The following is a 21701-nucleotide window of genomic DNA, read 5'->3' as shown; positions in this document are numbered from 1 at the left end:
GAGATAATACTGTATAAATGACCCAAGCTCATAATCAGTGATCTGTTTTTATACTGAGCCGAGCCCGACTGGTGGGGAAAGTTTGCTGCGTCATGCTGACAGTAAACTGAATGACCACCAGCCGAGCAGAAGAATGAGGAACAGAGACAGAGAGAAGAAGAGAGAGAGAGGGAGAGAAAAAAAAAGGAAGAGAAAGAGGACAGGAACATTAGGAATCATCAGTCCGAATATGGTTTGCACAGAAACTACAGGCCTACTTTAAGCCTTTTTAAAGCGCAGCCTCAAAAAAAAAAACCTCAAATCACTCCGGCGTCGAGGCTGGGATTCCAATAAAACACAAATCACGAGAGGAAGAGAACTCACACACCAAACACTGTCGTTTCTAATGTTTATTTCCGATATTAAAATCAATAATAGAATTAGACTATCATGGTTACAAGCAAAAATTGTGGTACCAACTCCGGGCTGATACGATGCAGTGACATAATTAAGGATAATACAAAATGAGAAAGAAAGAGAGGCACGATAGCACAAGCGGACACATGTTCAAGAGTCAATCACAACTGATTTTAGCCTACTTCACATCTTTACATTAACAAGGCTCAATTAACCAAGCTGTTCTCCAACTAAATGTGCCTTTAAAAAAATAACGAAACAAAAGAAAATAATAAATCGATAAAGAGAGAAAGTCAAAAGTATAAACCCAGCACAACATTGAAACATAAATAGAACAACTGTCAAGATATTGAATTTGAACAGGCATATATGTGAACTACAAATATAGACATTGCTAATAGGATCAAGTAACTGTTAGTTTCAGTAGGATACACTGCAGAATTTTGCTTATGAATATCACCAAGAGATCTATAACAGAGCACTTAGCAATGATATACAGCCTTCCTACTGTGACAAAAAGAGAAGTTTTACACCGGGGGGAGTACACACACAGTACTAGCTACTGAAAGATCCCATGCTAAAATTATCTAGTAGAATACCATACGACATCAGAAGCATTACATCAAGGTCATGAATTGTGTAGCTTTTTTCATTTTTTTCCTCAAATGGGTGAGAATTCTTTGAGTCGTCGTAATATTCAACGTTGTATGGATTTTCCAAAACAAACAACAAAACAAACCAACAAACAAAAAGAAACTTCTTGTTCATTTTTGTGATCTGCACCCAAAGTTTAAAGAAGGTCAATTTAATTTCTAACTCAATGGAAATTTGGCAAAGTTTGGAAGGAGATGTAAATCATTGCAGTGTGATGATGTGTGTGTGCATTTGCGAGTGTGCGGTGTTGGGGGAAAGGTACGAGGGTCTGTAAGCATTATCGGGAACGCTGCGGTGTTTGGTAGTCGTCCGAATGTGTTCTGTGCACTTCAGTGCAAGTTGAGGGATCTGGGCCCAACAGTCCAGGTGACCCTACTAGCTCTCCATGTCCTCCTCAAAGTAAAAAACAAAAACAAACAAACAGAAAAGCTATCACCGCTACATTTACACACCCCTTTCCCACCCGAACACAAGTTCAGTCCAAGTCCGAAACGGCCGCCCTGCTGTTGTTGTGTTGTTTGTCGAGCGCGAGGCCTTGGCGCGGCTGCGGCAGTGGCTGGAGTCGATGTCACAGTCGCCACTGTCCGAGCGCAGCTTCTTGCGAGATGCGGGGGAAAAGTCCATAAGCCTGACAACAGATCCTTAAAAAGTCACAGCTCTCATGCCACTGAGGGTGTTCAAGTACATTTTTCTTTTTTAGTTATTTTTTTAGTTATTTTTTTTATTTTTTAAATTCAGCACCATGGGTGGCGAGACGGGACTCCTACCCAATGTCCAAGTTTTGATTTGAACGCACTGGAACGAAGAGCTTCCTCCCACCAGCGGTACAGAGGGAGCTACGCTGCAGCGACCCTCGGGAGAAGACCTGGCGCTTCCTCGGCGGAGGTGACTGGATACGAGGAACCTGCTCCTCCGACCCGCGCCCGTAGAACTGCGTAGCTAATCTGCTGGCGGCTAGTGCAAAAACAGCCCTCCGCTTCCCACCCTCCGCTGATTTCAAATCGGTCTGGGGTAGATCTGGGTCGAACAATGCGCACCTCTCTTTGTGTCGTTTGTGTTGTCGGAAAACTTTGATTCTGTTCATTGGAGAACAACTGCTGAAGGCCATCTCTGTTGGGTGGTGGATGAGTGACACTGCTCCACGAAAAGAAAGTCATTTCCCAGCAATCTGAGGAACAGCAGAACCAGAAGATTTGAGAGGCACAGTAATCTTGAACATTGGTGATGGGACACAACGCTTCCAAGGTTTGACATTGTCTTTGCAGAGCTGATTTAGCGGTTCCTCACAGGGCTCCTTTAATAAAAGTCCCCAATCCACCACTACGGGTCTGTTTACAGTCCTTCAGAAAGGCCTTCTCTTGTATCGTATTATTACGGAATAATGCAATTTCTTCTAGAAACCACGGTTGGTGAGCTAATAACAAATAAATAAAAGTACAGGAAATGTTATGGCAGGTAAAAGGTGATGACTACAGTACAAAGGCAGAAACAATTCAAACTTCTGTAAGAGCCTACAGATTTTGTACAATAAACAAAACACAAAAAATAGAACACAATCGGAGAAATAAAACATGCGTAAAGGACAATATAAACTTTAAATGAGTCTACATCATGACTGCAGCACTCTTTGGATAGTCTCTCAACCAAAATGTTCCACAAGTCAAAAGAGTACAAACACATTGAACTGATTCCACTGAAGGAAGACTACATTCATCTTTACATGAAAACTGTACGAGGCGAAGCAGCAACAGTTCTCTGTATCTGCAAAAAAAGCTCACTGCTCCTCACGGTTCCAAAAACAAAAAAGAATTGGATTTTAGTTCTTGGCATAATGGGCAGAAATCTTGGTTCCGTAAGATCAAGTTTGGGTTTTCATCTGTTTGAGTAAGGCACCTGATTTTGCAGGCATCATTTCAAAAATAATATTGGAATTTGTGTGTGTGTGTAAAACTACGTACAATGTGGGTCTTGGCTGTGGAATTTGATCTACATTAAAAAATGTGCGGCACCGATAATAAAACACCTCTTACTCTCACTACTTTGTGCTCAATGGTTAAAATCAATTAATCAATCACTTGTCTGATTTTATTGTCTATTTGTTGATAATAATGAGCTTAACCTATATAAACTAAACTAAAGTAGGGTCAGCATGCACAGTAGTCATGCCGGTCATAGTGCTCCATCAACATATCAACATTTTCTTATATCAAAACCCAGAATATAAACACAGCACACAGCCTCCTTACCAGAACACTTACATGCCAAAACAAAGAAATATAAATAAAAAAGGAATGCTTGAGTTCGTGCTTCTACAGACTCTAAACCAGCGAAGTTAAAGCTCAGATCAGACTTTCCTCTTCTAAAAATCTCTGAACATTTTTCACAGATTAACAAAATAATGAACAGAACATGGCAGATCAGACACGTGACAAAGGTCCATTAACTGACAGAGCCGACACTGACGAGACAAATATTATTAAAACAATAAAACTACAGCATCCAACAGGTTAAAAACAGCGGAACAGAGCATGTTTACTAACAACAGTAAGACAGGCCACCTCTCGTAAAATATTTATCACATGGTCTTAATATATTTCATATTTCCACAAGATTTAAATGAGAAATAATGGCCACTTAGAGGAGCAATGTGTAGACTGAAGGCCCTTTCACACACAGTACAATCTTTGAGAATGTGGGGAAAAATGTAAGAGATTTATTATCATACTGTGGAACCATCACACCAAATCTGACTCATTTTTATCTTCTGTATAAATTCCACATCTCTGATAAATATCTACTCTCTCTGTTTCTCTGCTTCCTGTTTACTTCTGCTCTCTTTATCCTCCTGCTCCACACGAGCAAGAAAAGCTACAGCACATTAGCGAGGGAAGCTATATTTTAGCTCACTAGTGAGGGACGCTATAGCTACAGTTTATTAGTGAGGGACGCTGTACTGTAGCTTATTAGCGAGGGAAGCTATAGTTCATTAGCAAGGGAAGCTATAGTTCATTAGCGAAGGAAGCTATAGCTAATTAGTGAGGGAAGCTATAGTTCATTAGCAAGGGAAGCTATAGTTCATTAGCGAGGGAAGCTATAGTTCATTAGCAAGGGAAGCTATAGTTCATTAGCAAGGGAAGCTATAGTTCATTAGCGAGGGAAGCTATAGTTCATTAGCAAGGGAAGCTATAGTTCATTAGTGAGGGAAGCTATAGCTAATTAGCTATTAGCAGCTCACTAGTGAGGGACGCTATAGCTACATATAGTTATAGTTTATTAGTGAGGGACACTGTACTGTAGTTCATTAGCAAGGAAAGTTATAGTTCATTAGCGAGGGAAGCTATAGTTCATTAGCGAGGGAAGCTATAGTTCATTAGCGAGGGAAGCTATAGCTAATTAGCGAGGGAAGCTATAGTTCATTAGCGAGGGAAGCTATAGCTAATTAGCGAGGGAAGCTATAGTTCATTAGCGAGGGAAGCTATAGTTCATTAGCGAGGGAAGCTATAGTTCATTAGCGAGGGAAGCTATACTTCATTAGCGAGGGAAGCGATAGCTAATTAGCGAGGGAGGTTTATAGTTAATTAGCGAGGAAGGCTATATTTTAGCTCACTATAGTTCATTAGCAAGGGAAGCTATAGCAAACTATTACTCATTAGCAAGGAAAGCTATAATTCATTAGCTAAGAAAGTTATAGTTAAGTAGCAAGAGAGACTATAGCTAATTAGCAAGTGAGGCTATAGTTCATTTGGGCGAGGAAAGCTATTGCTACTTAGCAAGGGAAGCTACAGCTAAGTAGCAAGGAAAGCTATAGTTAATTAGTGAGGGAAGCTATAGCTAATTAGCGAGTTTCAGTTAAAAATTATGCATTGTTGCAGTTTGACAGTTTTGTATTTGGTGAAAGACAACATTAATATATGTGTTTTATTTTGTATTTTTTTTGGTGTGAAAGGGGCCTTTAATCTCAACATTACTCAGATAATCCAGATCAAATATCTTGGTTTTAAACAAACAAACAAAAAAAATCTAAAAGCTAAAAATCCATTCTGGCTGCAGTGAGACCTGCATAGTGCACCACTGAGAGCAATGATTCATACATGCACAACAGAAACACACATATATTTATATATATGTTTACATCTTTAAAAATATATTTACAAATGAAAAAAAAAAAGAAACACATGAAAGCAGGTGTGTGTCCTCTCAAATGATTAAATATAAGTACTGTAGCCATTTCAGAACATTTTGGAAGAAAAGGTTTCAACAGAGATCCGATGGCGTTTAGCTGAACTTACACTTCGTAAAAATACAGTGTTAAATTTTTATTTGCTCCATAAACAATAAAAATAATATATATATATATATATATATATATCAGTTTTAGCAAGTAGCTCGAGGAGTGGGCGCACATACAAACATACAAACACAATTCAAATACAACAGGGAATGATTACTGATCTTCTATTCAACACGATTTAAGCAGCTTTAACCCCAACATTCATTATTATCAGTATAGTGCAGACGATCAGAAGCAGAATTTGGATTTAATAGCTAGCTTACTCTTTAATGTGGAAAGTGGAAAGAAGGAACTGTCTCTGTGAAGTTAATGATCACAGGGTCGGTGTCGCGCAAAAACCCTGTATCTACGAATCTGCCAATTTTTATTCTGCCAGTAGTTCTTTATATTATATCAAAATTTTATCATGACTGAATTATATATTTCGTATGCATTTCACAATCTGATTATTGTAAAACCTCACAGTTTACCAGTAATCTGATCAATATATGTTTACATGAGTAATCAGATACTGGTCAGATTATGGTTAATCTCAGAGTTTAGATGAATCAGACAATAATCAGATTTTAGTTTTAATCACAAATCAGCCAAAAAACTCACAGAATAAAAAACGTGAACTGCAATATGATCATAAATCAGCTAAAAGATGAAGATTTTATACTCCAGTTAAGAGTATACACACACTGAGAAATCTGATTATTGAAAATATCAGATTTACACTGAAAATAGTTTTTTGTAAGTTTTGGAAGGTTTTTTAAGGTGAACTTACTTTACTTTTTCATTAATCTAATTTTTTTATTCTACTGTACAGTCAGCATATTGCACATACAAGGTTCTTGCACGACAGCAACAACATAGTGAAAGGTAGAATAAATGTGAAATAAAAAAAAGATACACAAATGAAAATAAGTCTTTCTGATTGGATCAGAAATGAAACAACATTATTTCCCTTTTTTAAAAAAAAAGCAGTCGTTACACGTTGGATAATGTAAATAAAGTAAATACACGCTAAATAAATGGTGCACATTATAGTAAAATATCAGTTGCTATGATGCGCTTAGAATAACGAGTGAAATTATATTTTTGTGGTAGAAATAATGAATCATTTCCCCAAACTGGAAAAGTTGAATTTGTTTAACATATTTCTCAGATCACCCTGATTTTCAGCAGAGGCTTTGTAGCTTTCTATATATATTTTATTTATTTTAATATATCTCTATATAAATTCACATAATGACAATAGCTTAGACGGTTTTGACGATTTAGTTTTAATAAAAATAATAATAAAAATAGGAAAGAAATAAAGTTACTGGCTTTGATTAACAACCCTTTCGTTAACTGTCCGAATGCCACAGAGTCTAAAACTCGAAGCTTAGCTCACAACCAAACAAGCTGAATGTAAAAACCTGAAACAACGCAAATCAAACACCAACTCTCCAATACAGCAGGCCACCGACAGAACAACCACCAGGTGCTACCGCCTAAACCCCCGTGCCTATGGTCATCAAGTGCTTGGTTTTTTTTTGTTTTTTTTATTTCGATTTTTATTTTAATCTTTATCTTTTTTTGTTTTTTAAGCGAGCCGATGCCGGGCTACGTAGCTTCAGTTGGAGATGGCACAGCGAAGGCCGGGATAATTCGCCGCGGCAGCAGAGCTTTACGGCCGTGCGGTTTTTGAGAACGGATGGGTTTGGAAAGGCAAAAAGAACGTAGTCCGATCGATTCCCCTCGGCAAACGGATTTGCCTTACAGTACAGCGATATAGTTTTTTTTTCTTTTTCTTCTGAGCCTCTAACAAGAAATCAAAGCTTCCTTGAACACCTCAGATTTTCCCCCATTAAAGTACAAATACAAAAAAAATCAAATTAATGATAACGACACTCGCCGCTGGCAACGTCCAGAGAGAATGCGTCAACACTGTACATCGACCTGAATAAAAAAACCCAAAGCAGAATTTTTCACTTTTCCATAGGAAATGTCTTCTGAAGGCAAATGAAGATCGTGACGCTGTAGTCGTCGTCACACACAGGGGACTCAAAAGTTCGCCCGTCCTTTCAAGACCTCACTGTCAACCTGTCCTGGTCAAGATGGTGAAATCAAGTACTCACTGCAGCATTCAAACGAGGCCGATATTTAGCAGCAGATGGAAGGGAAAAAATGCTTTTTTTCTCTTTTTGTTTTTGTCTAGACAAAGTGCTTTCGTTTTCCTACATGTAATATAGTATATAGTACATGTACTTTCTATATATATATATATATATAGAAAGTATATATATATATATGAAACATTTATAAGAAGATAAATCTCATTTCTATTTACAAGGAGAAGAACACTGACATTACAGTAGCCTAACATGGACGGTATATATAGAGAATGTACTTTGCTACTCAAAACAGAGAAGAACAATAACAACAGCTATGACGTACAAAACTCTGTAAGCTTAAATATAGTCGGGGTTTCAGAGGAAAAAATATTCTCCCTTCTTTGATTCGATTAAAAATAAGAGCTCTACACGATTCTCCACAAACGATTCTCCATTCTACACAAAGAGACTGGCGACGAGCCTTTTTACACACCTCCAAACCAAATATCAAATATCCTGCAGCAGAACCTGCAGTAGCTTTTCTGACTGAACAAGTGGGAAGGAGCAGCAGCTAGCTATCAAAACTCTCTCTCTCCTAAAACCTCCCTCCCGTACTCTCCTCCTCTAAAACTAGCTTTAGCTTTAGCTTTTAAATACACAACATTCAACAGCACACACACCTCGGCTCCATCGGGGTGAGCGGCCTGCACAAACAGAGCTAAACAAAAGCTTTATATAGCGTCTCGTTCCTAACAGCAAACGAGCGAGGAGGCGTTCACTACAAAAATATATAGAATTAATCTGTTTTCTTAAATCTCGTATTTCAGAGATACTTCAGAGCTGAATATAGAAATGAGTCATGCTGATTAACGTATCGCTTCCTACAAAGGAGGCGGTTTAGTAAGAGTAGAGTAATGTATTTAGATTAAGAAGTGTGCATGTGCATGAGTTAACCACTATTCGTAACATATATATAAATATATATATACATATATGCAAGATAAAGAATGTAATATATAAGTGCTGTTTATGGGTGTGTGGATTTTTAATGATAGCGGTTTAGAACTGTAGAACGATAGTAAACGTTTTGGTTCTGTGGAAATGATGCCACACTTATATGTGAATCAGAGGCGTTTTCAGCTCTGAGCTTCTAACTTTCGTTACAGCCATAAACTGAAGCCACGCCCCCGCTGAGGCTGGAGGAGGAGCTGAACCTCCGCAGATGAAGATCTGAGAGCCGGATGAGGAGCCGATAATGACGAATGCTTCTTTCTGTAGAGAATAATTGGACCCAAGCGAATTTCACAGTTCATAGAGAGTCCCTGACCCTCCCACGTTTCCTACATTCAATACGGTGTCAGGTTATCTGTGCAAAACCTTACTTAAACTGGCGATTTGCCATTTTTTCAGATTTACGTTGCATGTGTCTTTGGTACAAAAACAAAACAATCAGAATATATAGTGTGCAAATATATATATATTGATAAATTTATATATATATATATATATATATATATAGTATTTAATAGATGAATATATATGTATATACACATACACACACACACACACACACACACACACACACACACACAATCCACACAAGTCCATTCTCACTTAAAACAAAAAGTACCGAAAAAGGGAAACAAACAAAAAAAGAAATAAAGAAAGAAATAAAAGTAAATTTTTGTCAGAGCCATCTCCTGAAACACAGCACAGACTCTGTGGCAGAAATCTGTATTTATCATCGCGCTCCTAAATACATTCAGAGGATCATCTCTGACGACCAAACCACTGACCTCTGACCTCTGACCTCTCGCACTAGCTGCTGCTCTCCTCCTCCTAAAACGCTCCACTTGTTTCGCTTCATTTTCGTTCGAGCGAGTTTCGTTTCCTCCCTCCTCCATGTCTACAAGGCACAATGAGTCTTACTATTATTAAAGTACAAATATGAACAAGATCCAGTCTGTGATCAACTTTTGAGCCCCTTCAGTGCGACTTCACAAATAAACATCACGAGTGACTCGACGTGACGCGAGGTGAGGGCACCTACATCTGAAGAGAGTAAAGGAAGTGGTTTCTCCTGGGGGTCACCAGTACAGATAATGATTCTGTTCTTCCACAGAATGGGATTTAAACTGACCCTCTGCTCCGGTCAATCAATTAATCAATCAATTAATCAATCAATATATCAATAAGCTCAATCCATCTCTGAACTCATCAGGGCATGTCTGGTTTGTACACTGTCCATTTCTAAAGCCCTCAAACCATTCAGAGCCCAAGACCACCTGAATCCCACAATCCTGCGCTCACGAGCGCTCACTAGTGTTCACGAGCGCTCACGAGCATGCTGCCTGAACCTGAGAGAACCCCAAGACAAAGAAACAGAACATCCAAGCCCAGGCTCCTCCCCGAATCGTCACGCTGCGTCCCGGTCCTGTTTCTACACCCCGAGCCCATTTTACACACTTCGTTTTTTCGATCTCATATTTCTATAATCGTATAGACGTATAATCGTATTTTGATGTATAGATTTTTTGTGTAGTTGTTGGGTTGGTGTAGATGTGTTCCTAGTTTAAGCCTGCAAATGCCACAGTACTAGAAAAGGAAAGCAGAACTTTGTGCATGAAGAAATATAGATATAAATAATAATATATATTGTAGTTTTAGAACAGGGAGATAAACTGAGGAGGAATATTAGGTGAGTTTTAATAACCTGAAGGAAATCATTATTATTATTATTAGTTTTTTTTTATCCTCCTTAGCGGCCGTAACGTTATCTGTATACATATCTATATATATCTATATGGACACTTCTGCTTTCTGAATCTGGTAAAGGGCATCTGACAGATTTATCGGGACACCAGATGAAAATGGCTACAGCAGGAACTGTCTGCGTTTTCCCCCCAATCTCATAAATAAAAGAAGACGGAACATTTATGGAGGTATCTCGTAGATTGGCTTTTGAATTCGCAGAACTGGTGGCCTGTAGATGGAAGTTCATACCAGCCACATTCACACATGGTGAGAAACAGACTACTGAGTGCAGAGGTTCTAACTACTACAGTCTCGTCGCCGCAGGTGTGCGTCAGGTGAATAAACACATACGTGTGCGTGAGACCGGCGGGCGTTTCGTAAGCGTGACGATGCGACTCCGGGTGTGATGGGCATGCAGAGCGTCGGGCCGTTACAGTGTGGGACAGGAATAGCGAGGATGGCGTGGAGTGGGAGCTCCTCTGGAATCTCTCTACACTTTTGACGTGGGAACCCGCAGACCCACCAGTCCTCCGGTGGGATCACCCTTCCCAGTGTTCTCCAGGATCTGGTTCACGAAGTCCGAAGTCTGACCAGCCACCGGCGCCGGCACTGTGTGGAGAAACCACCACAGAAAAACAACAGAAAGAGGAAAAACACAGAGAAAAGGATTAGCTCATATTTCAAACCGAAGAAGAACAGAATTCATTAGGCTTTATTTGGGTCTGGTTGGTGGTGATTGGTTGATATCCTCAATGCACGATTATTAAGGTGTTGAATAATTGTGAGCTGTGTAGTGAAAGTAAAAGAATCCAACTTAGTTTTAGAATATCTGGAGATGCAGAAAGAGGAGTGAAGAGATACTACCCTGAGATAAATAAGAATTTATAATACCATCCTGAGACAAGCTGAGCACAGTGAATGGATGTAACAAGAACTAGAAAAAGAGCACATTAGCCCAGTGCTAGCCTCTCTTCCCTGGCTGCCAGTGAAATTTAGAATCGATTTTAAGGTGTTAGTTCTTACTTATTTTTTTGTGATCAATTTTTTTATTGTTTTTTTAACAAACAAAAGTATGAAATTAACAATTCAGCACAAAAAAAGATAAAATACAGCATAAGCAGATACAGATAAAAAGCATCTCAGTCACACCAAATAAAGAGAGAGAGAGAAAAAAGGATGTACAAGGTGAGTGTGTAATGTTGGCTAATTAGATAAAAGCAAGTCTTTAAAGATTGATCTAATGGTGTCTCACCCCATAAGTGAAGCTGCTTTAGCTTTATTTATCACTGCAGTCGTCTGTTCAAGAGAGACAATGTCCTGATAGAATAACAGCCATTGTTTTGAGAAAATTGTTTTGGGATTAAACCAATAAAATATTATATTCTTTTAGCTGCTGTTAAGCCAGCAGAGATTAGTCTCTTTTGAACCAGTATAAATGTAAAAGAACTATCATCACTTAATAATCAAAGACATGGATTTTTGTCAATATGAATTTCAAACAGGGGCGGCGAGTGGTCCTGCGGTCTAAAGCGCTGCCACTATGAGCAGGAGGTCGCAGGTTCGAATCCCTCATGCAGCTTTACCATCAAGCTGCCGGCGCTCAGAGGGAGCACAATTGGCCCTGCTCCCTCTGGGTGGGTACAGTAGATGGCGCTCTCTCCCCACATCACTCCTAGGGTGATGTCTGCAGCACAGGGCGTCTGTGAGCTGATGTATCAGAACCGAGTCGCTGCGCTTTCCTCCGAGCGTTAGCGCTGTGATGCTGCTCGGTAATGAGAAAAAAGAGGCGGAGTCTGACTTCACATGTATCAGAGGAAGCATGTGTTAGTCTTCACTCTCCTGGTGTGTTGGAGCATCACTAGTGATAGGAGGAGTCCTAATGAGTGTGTTGGGTAATTGGCCGTGTAAATTGGGGAGAAATTGGGAAAAATTTGAAATAAAAAATGATAAAAAATATGAATTTTAAGCATATCGGACATTGTAATTAGAATGTCTTCCCAGAATTTAGAAATCACACTGCTCTCCCAAAACATGTGCAAAAATGTAGCATCAGAATCAGTGTTACAGACAGTACAGTAGTTAGTTCTTATTTATAAGGCTCTACATGGTGATGCACCAGAACACATCAGTGAACTGCTCGTTCCCCTTATAACCAGCAGGTCCCTGAGATCCTCTAACACGGGATTTATGGTGGTTCCTAAACTAAACTGAAACTAAAGGGAGATTGTGTCTTTGTTGTGTTTCTGCTCCTGAATTATGGGACGGTCTACCTTTATATATCGGACTCGCAGAATCTACAGCATCTCTTAAAAAAACATTAAAAACACATTTTTTTTCTTTTTGGCTTCCGAGAGTGATCATGGGTAATGTGCCTAACTTTTGTAGTTTGGATGTGCTGTGTTTTATTTATTTAATCATTATTTCTGTTTTATGTTCTAATTATTTTATTGTAAAGCACTTTGTGGCTCTGCCTTAGAAAAGTGCTACATAAATAAATATTACTTACTTACTATGTAATGTGATGCTTTAGAAGATGAAAAACCAGCACAGTGAAAAATTAGTGCACCATTATAAACTAAAGCAGAATAAAATGAGGTAAAATAAGGCACATAACACACAAAAACTTCACCTTTAGATCATCAATCGATTCTTCAGTCGAGAAAGTGGCTACACTGAATATTACTAACAGGAAACTACTAAATGTACTTAATGTTTTTTGTACTCAAAGGTACTCTTTATAATTGTACCTGCAAAAGGTATAATATTGGTCTTTACAGGGTCAGATTTGTTCCCTCTGAAGTACAAAGTCTTTTCTAACAGCAATAAGTACAGATTTGTACCATTTAACCTGCAGCCAAAAGGTACATTCAGTATTCTGTATCACTGCACTAATAAACTATATATAATTTAATTGCACATTTTGTTTTATTTGAAAGCCAGACAATTTTGGATCATCAAGTTTTTGAGCCATATTCAGTTGATGATAATGTTTATAATCTTTATAATCTTTACTGCCACAAAAACCATGGGTACAAAAAAGGACTTTCACTGAAAGGTACTTTTTTGTACCTCAATATAAGGTACAGCCCCAGCGACAAGCTTTTTACTCTTTTAACAAATCTAAAAAATATTCTAACTCAGATGATTGAGATTAAAGCGTTCTCGTTCTCACCAAGCGTTTCCTCGATGAGCTTGTCGAGTTTCTCTGCCATGCTCGTTCCGCTGCTTTCTGAGTTCTCCTGAACTCTGTTCACGATCTCCTCTTTGATTGTGTTGATCACAAACAGCAATTGATCTGCAGAAGAACAGAACACAGAACAATCATCTGCAGTCTGGATTTACCCTAAATAAAACATCCATCACATCAAACGCAGACCATTAGATACACTGATAAAGAAAACCAGAACAGCCCACTAACAAAAAGCCCCAAATTTCCCCGTCACAGTCTATCACATTCCAGCACAGAGTGAAAGTATCTCAGGCATTCGCCGTCAGCTGTTTAGTTTCCGTTTCGATCTGACGTACCGTACTCCGTGCCAAGACCCCACAGCTTGACCTTGTTGGCTTCATACTGAGCTTTCTTCTTCAGTCTGCAGGCCCTGGAGAAACACACCACAAACATCTGGATCATTCTCTTCTTCTTCCTGAACTAAAATACAATCTTTATTTATTATTTATCCAGTTCTAACAGCAGTTTATCTGCAGCTCAACAACAATCAATATTTATCACAACTTGATTCATATGCCTGTTAAACACAGGGGTCCTATTGTAGTGATCTATAGTCGAGTTGTGCACAGTGTAATTTGATTTAGGGCATGTCAGTGTGTCTTTGCTATCGTAACGACGGGAAAAGTACATCCTGCACGTCTCGAAACGCGAAGCAAAAAGTCATGCACCAATTCTCTTAATTAATCATGGGTGTTTTTAATTTTGGGCGTAACGTGAAATAATAACTCAGAGTGTCTCTTTCTCATCATTCTCTTTAAGAGTAGATCAGGTGAGCTCTAACTTTGGCGGATTGCAATTTTAACGGTGCAGCTACCTGGACGTGTCCAACAAACTCTTCTCAGCAGAGGAAACTGCCTTTTAAAATTGGGAAGAAAACAGGATAAAATCAGAACTAAATTAATTTGAAGAAGAGATAGGGTGTGTGTAGTAAAGGTTACCTGGACGCCAGCTTGTTCTTCTCTTTTCGGGAGCGAGGGCGAGCGGTCAGCGGGAGTTCGCTGACGGGCGTCAGGTCACTGATGACTTTGTTGAGCTTCCGGAGCTCGTTCCCGATCTGCAGCAGCTTCCGCGGGTTAGGAGTGAGATCCTCCACGTCGGTCCGCCGCGACTTCTTCAGCGTGTATTTCCCTAAGAAAGCAAAATAAAAGTCTTTACAGTCTTTTCTCTTTCTTTAATTATTTCTTTTCTAATTGTGAGGGACTTTAGCAGTGGGCTCACGCTGATCTGTATCAGTGAGGGACGTGAGTACTAGGGATGAAATGATTACAAATCGAGTTACCCGATTTAAAAAATTTATCGATTCATTTTCTGTGCCTCGAATAATAGTTTATTTTATTTAACAACTCAGAGCGGCCTCAGACTTTTATTTTGACACAATACGCTCAGCGTTACATCTCCCTCGCCCAAGAGGAAGGAGGACAGAAAGTGAGGGACGATCTGCTGAGACTCACCGTGGTGCAGCCCGTTCTTCTGGTACATGTTACTGGGCAGCGTGTCCCTGTCCCACTCTGAGGGTTTCAGCATGCGCTCCTGTTTGGAGGGGGTGAGCTGTTCACTATACTCCCAGAAGTATCTGCGCTTTCCTCTCTTCCGGGAAATTCCTGCCGTCAGACCTTTAACATCCTCCACCATGTCGGCGTCACACCCTGTCCAACACAGAGACGAGCCGTAAGTGTGTGTGTGTGTGTGTGTGTGTGCACAAATAGAGGGATATTATTTGTTATATAGACAGTAATGTTGGGTTTGGGTATTGGATCCCGGTTTAGCTGTTTTTATGGTGGATTGGTTGATTTTGTGGGGTGATTACTGTTTCAGGAACATAATGATGGCGGTCCAGATTGTAGCACAGACTACTTTTTTTCTAATTTTTCCCATTTTTCTCCCCAATTTACACGGCCAATTACCCAACCCACTCATTAGGGCTCCCCAACACACCAGGAGACTAGCACATGCTTCCTCTGATACATGAGTTCAGACTCCGCTTATTTTTGAGCTGCTGCTGATGCAGCGTTACCGAGCAGCATCACAGCGCTAACGCTCGGAGGAAAGCACAGCGACACGGCTCCGATACATCAGCTCACAGATGCAGCCTTGTGCTGATCCACATCACCCTAGTAGTGATGAGGGGAAAGAGAGAGCGCCATCTACCCACACAGAGGGAGCCAATTGTGCTCCCTCTGAGCGCCAGCAGCTTGATGGTAAAGCTGCATGAGCGGGGGTTCAAACCTGCGTCCTCCTGCTCATAGTGGCAGCGCATTAGACCGCTGGACCACTCAGCGCCTTGCACAGACTACTATTACTGTAGCACAACACAGTTATGAAGGAGCCTCATTCAATACCATGATCAAACCTTGTCTCTGAAGAATGCCTCAACAGCACTGCTATCACCTCCAAAAAAGACCACACATCTGTGTAATGTATACTGATACTGACGATAAATATTTTGAACAGCCCTTTCCTTACTGCAGTAGATTAAGGAGCGAACACTGGAATTAGTTAATAAAATTAAAGGTGCGGTTTCTCACCTGGCTCTGAGAACGCGTCACTGATGTCATCATCTTTGTCTCCTTCGTAGTCCTCATCCTCTTCCTCCTCCTCCTCCTCCTCCTCCTCCTCCTCATTCTCAGAGAGCTCGTGCTCGCTGCCGAAGCCTTCGTCGTGGTCTTCATCGTCTAGATCCACCCCGTCTCCCTCCTCTTCCTCATCTTCTTCTTCTTCACCCTCTTCCTCCTCCTCCTCGTTGTCCTCCATGTCGGCGAGGGCTTTTCCGGCGAGTCTGGCTCTGGTGAGGAACAGGGAGTAGTTGTGCTCCTCCTCTTTCTTCTTCTCGGCGGCGGCGGCGGCAGCGGCAGCTGCAGTGGCGGCGGCAGAAGCGGCGGCGTCAGCTCCAAGGGCACTAACGGTGAGCAAGGTCTCGCTGCTGCCAGCCACGGGGTAGAGGAGTTTCTGGGGCATTGATCTGGACGGCCCGATCTCCGGAACCGGACCGGCGGGCGCTTCACGTTTAGGAATCTCCACCCTCTTCTCGCCACCCAGGGGGGTTACAGTGGATGGAGGACCCAAGGTGGCTGCCTGGGTGTTGCTTACCAGCGAAGCAGCAGACTCGCGCTCCTGGACAAGCGGAGAACCGGTGGAAGAGCCCGGCAGCCCCGGCGGCGCGCTGGTCTCCAGCGGGGGCTTGCGTGGTATACTGATGCGAACCTTGGCCTTGCGTACGTAGTCGCCGCTGTCCGGCTGCAGAGGCCACGTCTTGCTCGGCCCCTGCATCTGAGCCTTCGCCACGGTCTCGGTGCTGGAGGGCACGGGCCAGGTAGCCTTCTGAGAACCTTCAGCGAAATCTGGCAGCGGGTTGTGGATGGAAGAGCTGCAGGTGGCAGTGGAGGACATCCTGCCCATCTTCTTGCCCGTCAGCGGAGGAGGAAACACAGTCTGCTTCTGACTTACCAACAGGTCCGGGTGGTAAAGCGTGTCGCACACAGGCTGAGAATCCTCGCTGTTCAGCTGCGCCAAGGTGGGCGTGCGGCTGATCACCTCCTCATCTTGGTAAGGGCTGGAGAAATCGTCCAGGCCCAGGAAGTCCACCTCCTTGGTGCCCCAGATGTCGCAGCTGGTGAGGCGCGTGTATTTGGTCAGGTCCTCCCAGTACGTGTCCCACTGTTCGAAGTTGGAGCTGTAGGCCGGGTCGTTGTCGGCCAGCTCGGGAAGATGTTCCATGCTGTCCAGCTCTTTGCAGTCTCCCATCGCAAATACGTCTCCTCTGGGGCTCTGGCGACAGGTCATATCTCTGTCCTGCAAACAATAATACCATAATCAACTCAACTCAGCTCACTCAACTTTTAAACATTTTATCTCTATACAAATACAACCTTACGTGTATTTTATTGAGATTTGTCAGAAGTGATAGACCAACACAAAGAAGCACATAATCGTGAAAAAGTGGAATAAAATACACGGTTTCAATTTTTTTATCAAATTAAAACCTAAAAAAAAAAATTGTGCAAAAGTATTCAGTATTACAGTACTTAGTAGAGCCACATTCTCACTGCAATCGTCTCTACCAGCTTTGATCATCTAGAGACTGTAGAGATTTTTCCTCCATTCTTCTTTATAAATCAGCTGAAGATCAGTCAGGTTGGATGGAGAGCGTTGGTCTGTGAACAGCAGTTTTCATGTCTCTCCACAGAAGATCAATGAGATTTAGGTCTTTAGGACTTTAACTGGATCATTCTAACACATGAATATTCTCTGATCTAAATCATTATAGCTCCACTGTAGCTCTGGCTGTATGTTTAGGGTCATCGTCTTGCTGGAAGATCTCAAGTCTTTTACAGCCTCCAACAGCTTTTCTTCTTCCAGGATTGTTCTGTATTTATTTATCTCCATCCATCTTCCATCCATCAACTCTGACCAGCTTCCTAAATCTGTCCCTGCTGAAGAAAAGCTTATCCCCACAGCATGATGCTGCCGCCACCATGTTTCACAGAGGGGATGATGATTTTGGGGGACAATCAGTGTTACATTTCCGCCACACATAGCACTTTAGATTTAAGCCAAAAAGGTTACATTTTTGTGCCTCTTTATGATTTTGTGCTACTTTGTGTTGGTCTATTAAGAAAATATCAATAAAATACAATTATGTTTTGATTGTAAGGTGTAAAAATGTAAAAAGTTCAAGAGGTAGGAATACTTTTGAAATCTATTGTATAAAATGTTTGGCAATGGCAGAGAGAACTGAGCGTAACCCACATACTCAGCTCTGCTGCTCCTCCCACAAATCAATGTTTCTTACAAATGTGTTTCCATTTAAAAAGGAAATTAACAGACTTTGCACGTCTGGTCTTCAACCAACCAAAACGGGCACATGTCACCCCGCTGCTCATTGAGCTCCACTGGCTACCAGTTGATGCTCGCATCAAATTCAAAACTCTTACAATCGCCTACAAGGTGATACAGAACAGCTCCTTCCTACCTGCACTCACTCCTGAAGGCTTACGCTACCTCCCGGCCGCTGCGCTCCTCCAATGAACGTCGCCTCGCTTTACCAAACAAACATTCACACAAAGCAATCCAGACTGTTCTCATACAGAGTTCCCCAATGGTGGAACAAACTACCCTCCACTACCAGATCAGGAGAATCTCTCACTATCTTTAATAAACTCCTGAAGACAGAGCTCTTCAAAGAGCACTTACTCTCCTAACACCTCTAACTAACTACCTTCTACTACCAGATCAGGAGAATCTCTCACTATCTTTAATAAACTCCTGAAGACAGAGCTCTTCAAAGAGCACTTACTCTCCTAACACCTCTAACTAACTACCTTCTACTACCAGATCAGGAGAATCTCTCACTATCTTTAATAAACTCCTGAAGACAGAGCTCTTCAAAGAGCACTTACTCTCCTAACACCTCTAACTAACTACCTTCTACTACCAGATCAGGAGAATCTCTCACTATCTTTAATAAACTCCTGAAGACTGAGCTCTTCAAAGAGCACTTACTCTCCTAACACCTCTAACTAACTACCTTCTACTACCAGATCAGGAGAATCTCTCACTATCTTTAATAAACTCCTGAAGACAGAGCTCTTCAAAGAGCACTTACTCTCCTAACACCTCTAACTAACTACCTTCTACTACCAGATCAGGAGAATCTCTCACTATCTTTAATAAACTCCTGAAGACTGAGCTCTTCAAAGAGCACTTACTCTCCTAACACCTCTAACTAACTACCTTCTACTACCAGATCAGGAGAATCTTTTGCTATCTTTAATAAACTCCTGAAGACAGAGCTCTTCAAAGAGCACTTACTCTCCTAACACCTCTAACTAACTACCTTCTACTACCAGATCAGGAGAATCTCTCACTATCTTTAATAAACTCCTGAAGACAGAGCTCTTCAAAGAGCACTTACTCTCCTAACACCTCTAACTAACTACCTTCTACTACCAGATCAGGAGAATCTCTCACTATCTTTAATAAACTCCTGAAGACTGAGCTCTTCAAAGAGCACTTACTCTCCTAACACCTCTAACTAACTACCTTCTACTACCAGATCAGGAGAATCTTTTGCTATCTTTAATAAACTCCTGAAGACAGAGCTCTTCAAAGAGCACTTACTCTCCTAACACCTCTAACTAACTACCTTCTACTACCAGATCAGGAGAATCTCTCACTATCTTTAATAAACTCCTGAAGACAGAGCTCTTCAAAGAACACTTACTCTCCTAACACCTCTAACTAACTACCTTCTACTACCAGATCAGGAGAATCTCTCACTATCTTTAATAAACTCCTGAAGACTGAGCTCTTCAAAGAGCACTTACTCTCCTAACACCTCTAACTAACTACCTTCTACTACCAGATCAGGAGAATCTTTTGCTATCTTTAATAAACTCCTGAAGACAGAGCTCTTCAAAGAGCACTTACTCTCCTAACACCTCTAACTAACTACCTTCTACTACCAGATCAGGAGAATCTTTTGCTATCTTTAATAAACTCCTGATGACAGAGCTCTTCAAAGAACACTTACTCTCCTAACACCTCTAACACACTAACTAATTCTAACCTCATCTCCTTCTTCCTCTTCTCTACTCCTCTATCCCATTATTTCCCTCTGACCTCCTTAAGGCCCTATCTATAGATGCTTTATTTTTAACTTCTATTATTTTTGTACTTAACCTCTTCTATTATTTGCACTTCATTATTGTAAGTCGCTTTGGACAAAAGCGTCTGCCAAATGTAATGTAATGTAATATAATATTTATTACCAAGAAACAAAGAAATAATCTATCAAACACACATTTCTTTACATTTTGATCTGTGTTTAAATAGTTAAAGTAGTTTAGAGTAGGGCTGAGAAATGTGTTGTAAATGTTAATATTTAAAACCTTAGTTTTCCATCAATCAATCAATCAACCTTTTTTTTACTTGGAAATACACTGAAGGAAATCCTAATCCTCATTTTCAATGCAGGCGAGCATTTACAACTTAAAGCAGTGAAATAAATAGATGAATAATTAGAATGATAAAAAATAAAATAAGTCTACTTAACAAATTTAGTAACTTAAAAACATAAAAAATATATAATATTGTAATATTGCATATCGATTTATAGTTCCTGCATGCAGTAAAACCAGTGCTGGTATAATAACTGGTTTACTGGTTGTAAAAGCTACTCACCAGTTCATACATAAAGTCTGGATCAGAGCTGTTGGCCAACAGATCGGTGCTGGTCAGTGCCTGGTCAGCAAAAGTGTAGTTTTGAAAGGCATCCCCAAAGGGAGGATCCATTCCACTGATGCTGGGCTGCAGGACGGATCAAAGAGACCACAGAGATAAAAAGAGTTATGAGAAGAAGAGTCCAAACAGTAAACAGTGAAGAGTATCCTGACAACAGACGGTTAAAGACGACACTTAAACACTCACAGAGTTTTAGTATCTGTACAATAATAAAAGCTAAATAAATAGAGAAAAAAAAAACCTAAAAAAAACAAAGAAAAAAAACAGACACAAAATATTGCATCAAAAAAGGGAAATATTAAGGAACAACAACAAAGGAAGCAAAACAGCTACAAAAAATATAAAGAAATAGATAAGCTTTTGTTAAATAAGTTATTGTTTGTATGTGGGAATGAATAGAATAAATGTTTTGTGCTTTATCAGCAGCATATTGGCTATTTTATAGCATCCACAGTGTCTGTGCCTAAACATCACAGACTTAAATCAGTGTCTTCATATAAAAGACTTCCAGAAAATTAAGTATTTTAGCTGGTGGAATCTTTTCACAACGTTCTTTCATATTTGTAAATATAAAATTAATTTCTGGAGGTTAAAAATGCAGGACAGTCTACTGAGAAGTGTTTAATAGGTTAAGGAATATCACAGAGGATCAACATTATCTGGGTTATTTGGATGCTCTGATTCGCTCTGTTCCAGGATCAGTAGAATGATCAGATGAGAGGAGGTGATGTACCTGAGGCATTGCCGAGCACAGATCTTCAGTTCCTTGGCGGAAACTTTTCTGCCACCTCTCCTGCCCCAGTCTCCTCCTTCTTTTATCAATCTCTGGCAGGAAATCGATTATTTGAGCAAAAAAACAAAAGAGTCTCTCTGTGATCCGGAGGCCGAAGCCGCTGGCTGGAGTCGGGCCGGGCCGGTTCCTCTGTTCAGTGTTCTCTGCAGAGACAGAGAGACGGAGGAGGAGATTAACAGTCAGGGGCTGAAACTGAAATATCAGAATAATCAGCAGAGTTCTGGAAACAAAACTTCATAAACAAAATGTGATCATGTAAAC

At 40.6% G+C, this 21701-nt stretch overlaps 1 protein-coding gene across 5 annotated transcripts in view; it reads right to left on the bottom strand.

Moving 5' to 3' along the window:
* Positions 1 to 374: 374 nt before the first annotated feature.
* The window catches only part of crebrf (creb3 regulatory factor), a 30459-nt gene continuing 9132 nt past the window's right edge, over positions 375 to 21701 (bottom strand). The window contains exons 1-9 of one of the 5 annotated variants that reach the window (XR_007425004.1): positions 21381 to 21466; positions 20588 to 20713; positions 15934 to 17197; positions 14860 to 15054; positions 14347 to 14536; positions 13705 to 13778; positions 13352 to 13474; positions 4578 to 10788; positions 1763 to 4485 (exon numbers count right to left, since the gene is read on the bottom strand). Coding sequence is in view for 1 of the 5 variants with exons in the window: in XM_022667897.2 (XP_022523618.2) it covers positions 10670 to 10788; positions 13352 to 13474; positions 13705 to 13778; positions 14347 to 14536; positions 14860 to 15054; positions 15934 to 17197; positions 20588 to 20713; positions 21381 to 21389 (2100 nt within the window). In the remaining 4 variants the exon portion in view is untranslated. Of the gene's footprint in view, positions 10789 to 13351; positions 13475 to 13704; positions 13779 to 14346; positions 14537 to 14859; positions 15055 to 15933; positions 17198 to 20587; positions 20714 to 21380; positions 21584 to 21701 lie in introns of those variants that run through there. The other 4 variants (XR_007425005.1, XR_007425006.1, XR_007425007.1 and 1 more) reach the window with 4 other exon arrangements.

Source organism: Astyanax mexicanus, chromosome 17, assembly GCF_023375975.1.
Source record: "Astyanax mexicanus isolate ESR-SI-001 chromosome 17, AstMex3_surface, whole genome shotgun sequence".
Taxonomy (NCBI): domain Eukaryota; kingdom Metazoa; phylum Chordata; class Actinopteri; order Characiformes; family Acestrorhamphidae; genus Astyanax; species Astyanax mexicanus.
This window is presented reverse-complemented; position numbering and strand designations above follow the sequence as displayed.